Raw genomic sequence first — 12,585 nt, 5'->3', positions numbered from 1 at the left:
AAGGTCAACACTTAATCATTTGTTAGCCAGCATGCCATTCTGTTAATATATCAACTATATGAGCTCAGAGTAAGACAACTGAACATGGAATATGCTTGTTTCATTTTGTTTTTACTCACTATTTATCATATATCTTAAAGATATAGATATGAATGTGTGTGTACATGATAGTGAGAATAAGTGAGCGTGTGTTGCTCCAGCAAAGTTCAGTTGTACAATAAAGGATCTGTCTATACATGCACATGACTCATTTAACCAACCTGTGTAAATTCCATGTGTAACTGGAGCGTTCAACAGCGAGAATAATTCATTTCAAAGGGTTTATTTAGAAGAATACTGACAAAAATGCAAACAGGGGTTTGTACAAAGCAAATTAATCACAGGACACACTTGCAACACAAAGTAGGCTATACATTTCAAGAATAGTAAACAAAAAAGCACCATTTTCAAGACTCGATTACAAAATGAAAAACATTTTTTTTATTTGGCATATCAAGTAAAATGATAATTCAGAGGAAAAGAACTTCAAGGGTTTATTAAGACTTCTTATTGTTTTTTTAATTAATTTCTGAGGATTTTCTCATTTCCTTCAACAGATATTCTATGTATGGCACATGGTTCAAAGTGTAGGACACACAAAAAACAAAAACAAAAAAAAACCAGGCAGTTTTATTAAAAAGCTTGATACTCTGGCAGTTTAAGCGACATCTCTTTGGCACAGCTGCATGATTTGTGAGAGACAACAAAACTCTATCACGTAAATGGGCATGACAATGTTAACTTGACAACACTATGTACAAATTGTATGTAAAAATGTTATAAATATGTCTAAAATCCACAGACACTATGTACATCTTTGTACTGAAGCGAGGCAGGATTACTCGTCTTTGTGATCACACATGATGGATTTGTGGGTGCCAGCGTGCAACAAAAGTCAATATGTCTCCAACACATTCATAAACACATTTGGAAGACAATCTGTCACCGTGGGAAACACGTGTGGTGACGCTCAGCCTTTGTCAGAATTCACAAAGCAAACAGGTGTGATGTTTCTCAGCATGTGATGGAAATATACGGTGATGGATACTGAAATACAGCAACAAAAAAAAATAAAGTCTCCAGCTGTGATAAATGTCTCCATTTTGTGTTTACAGTTATTGGTGACACATGCACTTTTGTTGTACTGTTGGGATGTCAGTCTATGGTCTGTGGGCAGTAGGCACAGTGCGATGTTGTTGTGAGGGGGCATCCGAGCTCCCCCTCCTCTCTTCCCCTCTGCTCCTTCTCTCATTCTTTCTTCCTCAGGACGATATAAATGAGGCCGCTGATGAGACAGAGAGGGAAAGCCACCCAAGCCAGCACGTAGGCGTAGCCGAACTGTGTGTTGCCGGTTCCATCATCTGGACTCATCACGGTGTAGATGATCGCTGCGCACATCACAAACACACCTAGAAGGAGCCCAGAAGAAAAGGAGAGGTGAGGAGGATCTGAGAGCGGATGATCTCACAACTCCACCCGCGACTGCTCAGGGTGTGACCCTTCAGGCATGTGATGAAGTCATACTCACTTGCCAAGATCTGGAAGATGGCGGTGAAGAAGAAGCGTCCGCCCTTGACCAGTTTGAACAGCTGGAACACGAAGGCGATGAGGGAGAAGAAGCAGAAGAGCAGGGAGAGGATCATGAGGGCTTGCACTGCCTGGATCCAGTCTAGAAGACAAAGATAGAGAGCATGAAGTTTAACACATATTCAGAACGTTTCCAATGAAGGCACGATACATAATTTTTCTTCCCAGGAATGCCAACAAACCTTCATTACTAGCTGGCTTGCAGTGGTAGCCTACATCAGTTGTCATGCAGTTGTACCATAGATCCGTGCTCCCATCCCCACCTACAGACCAGGCCTGGGAAACACAACAACACAGAAACTTTTAAATACACTGCAGCATCCACAGCTCAAGTACAAGCCTATACGACTACAACACCCAACACAAATGACAGTCAATGATCAGTACAACACAGCAACTAGAGTCTGAGCTATCATATTCACACCACACATTGTTAAAGTGGACTGAATAAAGCGTGGCAGGACAACTTACACTGGCTGCTGTGGACACAATGAGAAGAATGAGGATGATTAAGTGCAAAATGAGCACTCCGAGCAAGATGAGCAGCATTTTTTCAAGTAGATCTAGAAGGACACATGAGACAAAAAAAAATAAAATCAATCCACAGGAATTTACCGTCCCTCCAAAAGAAAAAAAAAACCCTGTTGGGCGTGCATTTTAACACCACCTCATCTCGACACCAGATGGCGCCATTTCCTCACTTCTGCCCCAACCGCAATGTTTACCTCAATGTGAAAGTATCCCCTTACACTCAAACGTAGAAAAAGAAAGAAGGAAGGAACTATAATTTCTTCCCGATGCTTCTAAAATGGTCAATGTTGAGTTTAAAGTCGGGCAGCAGTAATGAAACCAAATCGATTCCTCGGGTTGATTTCACGACACTGAACTCCTTTTTAAATCCATTTTTCAACCAGTCCAAATGATTTAATTACAGCTCATTACTTTAAGCAATGCGCGTTTGCATAATGAGTGAAAAGAGCTCGAGAGAGAGAGAGAGGAGGGGGGGAAATGAGGTCGATTGAAGGAGAGGAAAAGGCTGATTCACGACTAATCGATGCATGCTGCTGGAAAACAAACTCAGCCCATCTGCACGGAAAAACATTCCAGCGTAATGCCGCCATACGTGCGCCCCAGCCTTCACCGCTCCACTCTCCACTCTGCGTAAATCTACAACGCTGATTAAAAAGGAGAGCGAATCTGGTGACGCGTTTGAGCCAAAGGTGCGTTTTTGCGTCTTTAAAGTAAATCCAAAGTCGATTTTTAAAGTCCAGGGGTGAAGTCCTGTTGTGTGAGTGGAAAAAAAGTCAATGGAAAAAAAAATCACTGACTATAACAAAAAAAAAGAACTCCAAACACATTACTCCAACTTACAGAGGCAAAGCAAAGAGTTTCCGTGGAAATAGGAGTGCTGAGGAGAAGAGTTTGAGGAAGGGATCAACGAGGTTCTGCTTCTCTCGACTTTCTTTCTCTGTAGCTACTATTCCAGATGTGGCTCACACACCCCAGTCAGGCTCTTTCTCCGCCTGAGAAACACCGCCCTGCAGGCCCTGCACGTCACCAGAGGCCCGTCCTAAAACTTTTCCTTTTTTTTTTCCTTCTCTTCCTCTTCTTCCTCCCGCTGTAGCCTATCATCTGGATTGTTCTAAACTCCACAGGATTGTATAGAGAATCCTATGCTATTATTGTGCAAACCGCAAAGCCTTAAAAATGCATCTGTGACTGTCTCTGTATTTATGCCCTAAAAACATCCATTATTTCACCCCTTGTAATAAAATATCATTATGACATAACCAAATTCCAGTGAAGGCATGTCTATAATAATCAGTCATTTTATAATTCATGTCACTAGTGCATTTATAATGTAATGTTTCCCTATAAAAGGCCTCCTATGATTGGAGTTCATACATCTCCGTGTATGTTTTTTCTTCGCAGGCCACACCTGAAATCCTAACAATCTGACAAGCTGTCAGGACAGTCAGGATGACTCTTGATGACCTTGTTCCAGATGGTTGAAGGTGGCTGGACAGACCCTGCTGACCCCCACTGACTGGCTGAGCTCAAATGTGCACACTGAGCTTCATAAACTAGACATCCAGCAGTGTTCTGTCCAGATGGTGTGCGTGCATGTGTGTGTGCGCTTGCATGTGAACACACCAGCCCTCTGGAGGCCCCGCGGTATGCCCAGAATGCCTGTGTGTGAAGCAGGCCTCCTGTTTACTCCCGCGTCTGCAGAGAGAAGGAAGAGTTTGTCCAGTGCCAAAGGGAGTTACCACGGTGCAATGTTTCGGTCATGCTAAATTGATGGAGCCGGCTTGGATCTCCACGCACACATGATTCAAGGGTGAGTGACAAAGATCGGCCGCCTCAGCCCTCCGCCGTGGCTCTGCATCCCTCATTACACCGTGGTCTCAGGCCATTTCCTCACAAGTGACAAAGCTGTAAACCAAACCAGAATGCAAATGACAACATTGACAAAAGCACACATTTGCTGCGTCTGAAACCACCCCCAGTCCAAACGTGATTGTGATCAGCTGCTGCAGTCAGACAAGCACAGCTCGTGCCGTTCTCCCTCTCCTCTCCCTTGCAGTTTTTGGCTCATCAGGTGGATTCTTGCGGTCTGTGTTTGTAAACACGCGAGGGGAGGAACTGTGAGCTGCTGCCCAGGCTCGCTGTGGGATGCCGGGTGAGGCAGCGCCGTGAGCCCTGGCAGAGCTGGAGGGGGCATGCGTGCATGTGTGTGTGCGAGAGAGAGAGAGAACTCTTTGACAATCAGCCCAACCACTCAGCTGGACGTGATGCTGTTTATGAAGATGTAATTGGTGCAGTGGTCAGGTGGAAGGCAGTGCCAGCACCAGCAGCAGGGTGAGAAGTCAAACCTGGCTGCCCAGCTGGAGCAGGTGTGTGAGTGGAGGCTATAAATGTCACAGTGGTCTAACACACCTCTTTAATCAGAGGAGGATTCACACACAATCCTGCGCCGTTAGGCACAAAGTGGACGTGCACAGAGCAGAATAGTAAAGTTGAAATGTAGAAATCAAATTAAAGTGTAACAACAAGCTTAAAATGATGAAGCTACTCTGTTGCTGTTGTTGTGAGCCCTCACAATACAGCGTCTGTGATACATTCCTCAGTAAATGATGCTTCACTGCAGTGAGCAGCACAGTGCCCCACCCTTTCTTCTCTGCAGCTTTATTTGATTTAATAAACTCTAGATTGCACTCATCATATCATTAAAAAGCAGTTGGATATTTAATAAAACATGCACATATTGCCTTTTTAATGAATCTTTCATTCAGTTATTGCTTGAAGTTTTATGATAATTATTTCAATATGGTGCACACCCATTGCCAAACAGTCCCCAGTCGTTGTGAGGATGCTCTAAAAGATATGTGAGTTTATGGTTATTCTCACTTTCTCACTCCGCATGCTTATTAGCACCAGTCCCTTTGACTGATGACTTTGTGGTATCAGTGATAGCTCAGCCATAACCCCGAAGAGTTATGATGTTTCTTACACGGCTGATAGCACTGGAAACCATCCAAAACCATTGACCCCCCCGAACCTGTTAAATGAAAACACACAGCTCCTCTTCTTTTCTTCCTTTGAAAGTGTGGGATTACAAAGCAAACAGGCAGGGGCAGCTCACCAACTGGTAACTATAGTCGCGGCCATTGTGGCCAAGCTGCAGTTGAAATTTAAAACCGACACACCCCACTTCATTGAGGGATTCACCAGGTGAGCTGTTTTAGGAAGTTGGTTACTTAGACAGAACTGTGAATATAAGCAGGAGCATTTCTTGTTTACCTACATGGATCTCACAGGTTTGTGCCAAAGAGCTCCAGTTCTGTTTAAAGCAGCACCTCCAGCAAAACAGCTGATCCGAAATGAAACCACAGGGACGTCATAGTGGTTTCACTGTCTTTTAATGAAAATACAAATTGTAATGCTGTGAAACACTGGGCTGGGACTTTATTAGAGAAATCTGCTTTTAATAGGGAATCATATAAACCCGCTGTGAGAATAGATTCACAGGGTAGATATCTCTAGTTTAAACAGAAATCATCTGTTACTGGCTTAATATGGCTACTACAGTTCTAATCAGAATCTGTAACTACACCAGTATTTATGGATTGACATCAGTGTGAGTAGGATTTAGCGACATCTAGCTGTGAGGATTGCGGACTGCAACCAGCTGAAACTCGTGTAATTGTTCAGGAGATTTTTTTTACCAGGAGTCTAATTATCCTCAAAGGTCTCTTCCTCTCCGAAACAAACGGACCAGGTGAATAAAACGGGTAAAAACTAGGGCTGCCCCCGACTAAGAATCTTCCTAGTCGATCAATAGTCGTCAATTAGGGCCATTAGTTGACTAGTCGCCCACATGTTTCCGGGGCAACACAATGGTTTGAGTTGAAGGTGTGAGAAAGAATAGTATCAGTAACATTGTTAACACTGTACTACATTACAGAGAAATACAAAACCATACTAACAAACCTTCATTAATATAGGCCTATATTTTATCTACAAGTGCACGTCACACACTGAGCGAGCCGCCTGTTGATGACGCTGTCGGCAAAGCAGTAATGATTGTGCTAAGTGGCTAATGGGCATGTAGCTGCTTACATGTTTCAGATGATACATCATGTTTGTAGTCGACCAATGAAGATGAGTTTACAATTAGGGGCCGTACACATGCTGCGTCTTTAACCACCTTGAAAATGCGAGGTCTGACGTTAGTTGAAAGTGGTTGAAAGCATTTTTGTGCTAGCTTTCAACCACTTTTCTGTGTCTGTGATTGGTTTGTGACGTGACTCCTGTCTGACTCCTGAGTGTGGCCTCTTCCTGTGTTTGTCCTTTCAAATTAAATTCCCACATGGCCAGATCATACAGGTGTTGATTTATTTTGACAAGGCCGATTAATGACCTTTCTGGTCAACTAACATTTGCTCGACGACTAGGGGACAGCCCTAGTAAAAACACAAATAAAGCAGTTTCATGTTAATCACATTAATCAGTGTTTTTCCTGTGCTGTTAGCCTAGCAGCTGCTAATGTTTGCTCACCTTTTTTCTTGTAAAACTTAAGATCCAGACATTCAGGAGACTTTTTCTGGTGGCCAAACTACCCACAGAGGTTTCTTCCTTCAAAAAACAAATGGACTTGATGATTTTAACTGTGAAAACACGGAACAAAGCAGTTTCTCTTTACAAATCAGTATTCCTCCAACACTGTTTGGCTCATCAGAGACAGGCCACTAGCCCAGCACTTGCTAACGTGTGCTCGCCTTTTTCCTCAGATAACTTAAGATCCAGATGATCAGGAGGTTTTTTTCTAGGAGCTGATTTATCTTTAGAGGTCTCTTCATCTCCAAAACAAACAGGCCTGGGATATGAGTAAAAACACTAAATGAGAAAGTTTCACCAGACAAATCAGTGTTCCTCTGACGCCCTTCCGCTCATCATGGAGAGGCTGCTAACTGTGGTGGCTGACACAGAAACATGAATGTCCCTATCTGTAGCCAGTGTTTGGTTTCTTTTCTCTGGGCTACTGTTAAATATGGCAGTGCAACATGGCGGACTCCATGAATGAGGACATCCCTATATAGATTAGAACAGCTCATTTCAAGGTGACAAAAACGTGACAATTCTAATTTTCAGGTGATTATACACAAAAGACAACATTCTTATTGTATTGAAATCCATTTCTGCCAATACATCCCCTTAAATCCTACACACTAAGGCTTTAATGGCTGGCAGTCAAGGTGTGCTAACTTTCAGTTTCTTTTTGGCATCAGTTCAAATTATGTCAGGTTTATGGTTTGTTGATTCAGAACCACAAAAGGCCTGCCTCACTCCGCTTGCATCAAAAGTCAAGTCAAAACTTGTGTCACAGTCGAGGTGTATTACCGGAATGGTCTGCTGTTGTGTGACAGAATGAGTCAGCCGCAGTGTAAGCCCAGCCCTGGTTACACAGCACAGGGCTGCGGGAGTGGCCACTCTTTTGGACTGCTCCAGCTCCAATAGCAAACATAGGATTGAGGGAAGGGTGAGACAATTAGGGATTAGGTTTTGGTTTTGGACACGACCCCGGCTTGGCTGCTCAGAGGACGTCTTAGTAGGACAGCTGGACAGTCAATTTTACTTGAGGGAATATGAAGGAATGGTGGAACGCCTCAGTGCTCCTTCACCTATGGAGGCCCCTGCCAAAACAAGAGGAAACACTAAAGCTCTGAAGTCAGTCTGGTTAAATGTCATCAGGAGTAGCTGACAACGCCTGTTCATAAAAAATAAAAAGAATCCTTAGGATATCTCACAGGACATCTCTGAATCACCACAGCTGGAAAATGACGGGACCTACTCTGCACACAGCTGCTCACAAACGTTAAAGCTTTTGCTATAGGGTGTGTTAATGTCACCAGCTTGTGTCATGGCCTGGTTTGATCAAAATGCAGCGTCAGATGCATCACTCAGTTCACTCTGAAAACACAGGCAGCGACATTCCTCCTGCAGATGCGTTCTCTGCTTTCCAGGATGTGTACCGCTCTTTCCTCACGCTGCCCGATCCTCAGGACTGAACTGGCCTCACTGTTGCTGCTCTTAGTGTTTGTGTTTCGCCACTTAGTGACTATCAGATAACATCCCACAGACCACGCAGGAGGAGCTGGAGAGGAGCCTTCCAGACCCAGACCTGCGTTAAAGGATTGCACACTTAGCGAGACCATGTTAAACTGTTAACACACACTGACACTGATACTAGACTGCATGTTGACACGGACCATAAACATGCACAAAAAGCACTCAGAGAAAGAAAAGCTCGCTGATTCCTTTTCCTGGCTTCGAGGCCGAGAACTGTAATGTCTGCAGCTTATCTTTGAGAGGCTGTACTATCAAAAATCTCTCTGCTGTGTGTGAGAGCAACATAATATGCAGGTCTGTGTGCAAGTGTAAAGCAGGATCACATTAGAGCATCCATGCTATGCATGCCTCGTCTCATCTCTCCCATTTTAAACTCAGAAGTTCCAAAATGGACCGTGACCAAGCTGAAAATCTCCATTGGTTGGTTGCTAAATCAGATAAAGCGGGCCAAGATGTTATAGAGGGGAGAGGGTTTTGTTTCTTTCCCTTTAGAAATGGGCCCGTCTCCTCCCTGTGAAGCAACAACAACCAAATAAATCAGAGACATACGGCATGGCGAACTCCAGATTGTGGCACCCTAGTGATCCTAAACATGTGCTAATCATTAGCCCCTGGCTTCCTGTTGGAGTCGATGTCATCAGCATACACATCCCAACAGGCAAGACCAGCATACAAACTGTTGCTTCGAATCAGAGTGATACTGGCCTCAGGGGTTTGGAATGAAGCAATAAAAGCTATGAAAGAATTCAATTTGAGTCGGCTTGCTCTCGTTTTCTGCACAGTTCGCACTGTTCCGTTATCTATGGTTAAATATCTAAGCTGCATCAGACACACTCCACGCTAGTTATTTTTAATTCCAATCAAGTATGTCTGAATAAACACCCATGGTCATATGATTCATTTGGTGAGCTGCAGCTAAAATCCCCTTCAACTTCCCGAGGAGAAAATAATTCTTGTCCTCTTGTTATCAGTGCTTCTCTCATTCCTGCTGCTGTGCTATCTTTTCCAAGCAGTGTATCTGTGCTCCTTTGTCAGCTAACAGTGCACCACTTCCTATACAGGCTGCCAATTCCAACTTTAAGTAAAGAAGGGGGCGTGCCAGTGAATATTTTCTCTCCTAAAGAAGTGCCAGCACTTTGTGGCTTTTGTAAATCTGGTCTACCTGCAGAATAAGGGGCTGCCTATAACTGCTTATAAAGTGCATTATCCAATGCGTTTATTTGTTGTAGCTTTGCAGAGGTGATATACAGAGCTGTTTCTGGGGTCAAAGGTCACGATAGGCCAATGTAAACACCTAGCACTGACCTCATTTACTCTCCAAGGCAAGATGTGTTTACATGATTAAAGCTGGTGAGTGCAGCTCTGGTATCCAGAAGTCATCAGGAGGTTTTTACACCAAGGCAGTGGCTATTAGTGCGTCTGTGTAAAACAGCTGGGAGGTGAGTCAACAGATTATTAGCTTCAGGACTGCTAGCAAAGGGCTAGGCGGGTGTCTTGTGTGGAGAAAAGGAGGCAAAAACAGGAATAAGACAATCCTTAAAGGAATACTTCACCCCTAAAATGATCATTTGCAGAGGTGGGACCAAGTTATTGTTTTGCAAGCCTCGAGTCCCAAGTCACTTCACTCAAGTCAAGTCCCAAGTCCTAAACTTAAAGTTTCAGGTCCTAAACGAGCCATAATGCGCTCTTCACCAAATGTAAAGCCATTTTAACAACAGAGTAATATATTACATTTACAAAAATCATGAATGTTTTATAAAATTTGCATTTAGGTTAAAAAAAAAAAACTTTGTTGGAGGTTTGTTGCATCTCCATCTGTAATTTTTGACCCGTACACTTTGCATACTGCAATTCATTTTTTGTTGACCAATGCGTAGTATTTGTTCATGAACAAAATTGTCTTTGGTATCGTTTTTTCAACAGACGCTCAGTAACATAATGTTAATTTTTCTTGCTCTCTCTTGCAGATTTATTGGATGGTGCTGAACTGGTTCAAACAAAGTGGATCTGGAGAATTATGCTGGGTTCACACTGGATGCTGAAGTGCCGCGAACCGCGAAGATTTTCCATGGAGCACTGCCCGCTTGCTTTTGGCGCCCGTGTTCAGTGATTGGGGTATTCACACTGGGCGTGGCACAACGCCGAGCACCCTGGCCTGCTTGCGATCTGCAGCAATAGTTTCTGCTGCTGGTCTATTTTTTCCACAAGCGAATCTGGAAAGAAAACGTATTGTAAACAACATGAAGTGTATATGATATAAATGATCTGACTATGATAAATGATGAATATGCATGCCATGCTTCCACATATTTGTCAGTTGTGTCTTAACGGAAAGTGAGAGAGATGTGCAGAATCACACACATGCAATCTCACACACATCAGATGCGCACAGACACACACACAAGCAGACAGAGATGGAGCTACATGTGATTTAAACAGCAGAGAACAGCTTATTGACGAGCACAGAGAAATGCGCTTCTGGTGTGAACAGCCAGGCGCCTGCTAACAGGTGGCTACGCGACAACTAGCAAATCAGGTTGCTCCCACGTCCAGTGTAAACCTGGTATTAAGTGTCGACTTGCCGGGAATGAATAATGTTATTGTTGGTAAAATCAGGAAATGAAGGGACAAAAAGTGATTTGTGGCTTTTTAAATAACTTACTTTTTATTCTTTAGGCTTGTTGAAAAGTATCAAGTATTTATTTGAAAAAGAAAACAGGCTCGAGTTCAAGTAAAGTCAAGAGTTATTGCTGTTAAAGTCCAAGTCGAGTTGCAAGTCTTCTTTCAAGTCGAGGCATCAAATTTCTGACCCAAGTTTGACTCCAAATCATGTGACTCATGTCCACACTTCTGATCATTTGTTTCTCAGTTACACCCTGTGTTATGTTGTATTTGTGAAGAAAACTCACGTCTCCATAGTGAACGAAGAATCCAAAAATGGAGAAAATTCGAGATGACTTGAAGTAAAAGAGGGCCATGTTCAACAACAGCAAACGCATGTGCCTGCCCATGCACACGGAAGAGTTTTAATAGTAACATTTTAGTGAAAATACATGTATTTGAGCATACTAGACAAATGAGACTGGGGTTACACTGCAGGAGTTGTGTGAGAGTTTGTAAATGGACGTGCTGATTTAGTTTTGCTGTTGTTAGACACAGACTCCCTTTTACTCCAGTTTAAGTATGTCAAGAATTTTCTCAGTTTTTGATTTTTTTTTACCATGTATGCATGCGAGAGAAAGTTTTTTATAGTTTCAGCGTGACACAGGGTGAGTAACTTACACACAAATTACCATATTGTGGGTGAACTATGCTGCTGAACAAGCTTCACTTTTATCTCAGTTTTAGATCTCACTGCCTAAGTTATGAGTCATCTGGCTGTTGATACATGAAACCAAATGTGATAATGGAATCCATAATACTCACAGTGTTTTGGTTTTCTGTCGGCGTTTGTAGAAGACGATGGTTGGTCAAACTTGGTTGCCTTTGGGGAATGTGGTGATACACATAAACAGTGATGGCTACCCTAGTGACTGTCTAGTGGCCTGGCCAGAGGAAACTGTGGCCATGCCGTAAAGCCCGACTCTGAGCAGAGAATCTGTGTTGTGTGTGCTTGTCCATCGGCATTGGTCTGGACTGCAGCCCGAGCAGCCACTCGCACATGATCTGCACAGAACCCACTGACAGCTCCTCTCAGTGGAAGAGCAAAGGAGGAGGTGAGGATGGATTGATAAATACTGGCTGACACAGGGGATGCATCGGTGCGTGCTACAAATCCACACATGCAAAATGCACTCACTAGAAAACAACCGCAAATTCGCAGCTATTTTGGTATCACGGCTCTGACACCCTTCCCTAACCCCAAGATCAACCCAGACAGTCTCTGTAGCATGTCTCTCCCTCACCTCAAAGATACACTATACAGGATTTTTTCTTATTATGCTGTGTTCAGGATGTTCCTGGGCACAGTGTGCATGTGAGGTTGGGATTTTATAAAAACTTAGCAACAGGTGCCAGAACGTGAGCAGCACACATCCAAGAGGAAGCTATGAAAACTGCAGACAGCACTGGAAAAACGAGAGTGAATCTGGGGTTTGCTTTCACTTTCACTTTCACTGGCTATTCTGTATCCAAACAGTAACCAACAATAGTTTATGTGAAGTGTATTATTCATTAAATCAATGTTTTATTGCCAGCAGGATGGCTGGGAAAATGTGTTCAGATAGTTGCTCCTCCATTTTGGTCTAGACTGAAATACTGATGACTTGCCATGAAATTTTGTTTCCCTGTCCCCAGAGGATGAATCCTATTGAATTAGTGGCATCT

General features: G+C 43.3%; 1 protein-coding gene and 1 long non-coding RNA gene across 2 annotated transcripts; one reads left to right on the top strand and one right to left on the bottom strand.

Annotated features, from left to right (window-relative positions):
• Window positions 1–306: 306 nt before the first annotated feature.
• pmp22a (peripheral myelin protein 22a) lies at window positions 307–3,161 on the bottom strand. Its single transcript, XM_033643861.2, has 5 exons — window positions 2,998–3,161; window positions 2,098–2,189; window positions 1,809–1,902; window positions 1,568–1,708; window positions 307–1,448 (listed from the first exon to the last, which is right to left on the bottom strand). Exons 2-5 carry the CDS (start codon window positions 2,173–2,175, stop codon window positions 1,288–1,290), a joined length of 474 nt encoding a protein of 157 aa, XP_033499752.1. The 5' UTR covers window positions 2,176–2,189; window positions 2,998–3,161; the 3' UTR covers window positions 307–1,287.
• Window positions 2,718–10,629, top strand: LOC144458617 (uncharacterized). Its single transcript, XR_013488011.1, has 3 exons — window positions 2,718–2,846; window positions 3,559–3,967; window positions 10,227–10,629. It is a non-coding gene; the product is annotated as an uncharacterized LOC144458617 (long non-coding RNA).
• Window positions 10,630–12,585: the final 1,956 nt, after the last annotated feature.

Source organism: Epinephelus lanceolatus, chromosome 18 (assembly GCF_041903045.1).
Source record: "Epinephelus lanceolatus isolate andai-2023 chromosome 18, ASM4190304v1, whole genome shotgun sequence".
Lineage (NCBI taxonomy): Eukaryota > Metazoa > Chordata > Actinopteri > Perciformes > Serranidae > Epinephelus > Epinephelus lanceolatus.
The sequence above is the reverse complement of the archived record's forward strand: the minus strand, read 5'-3'. Positions and strand labels throughout refer to the sequence as shown.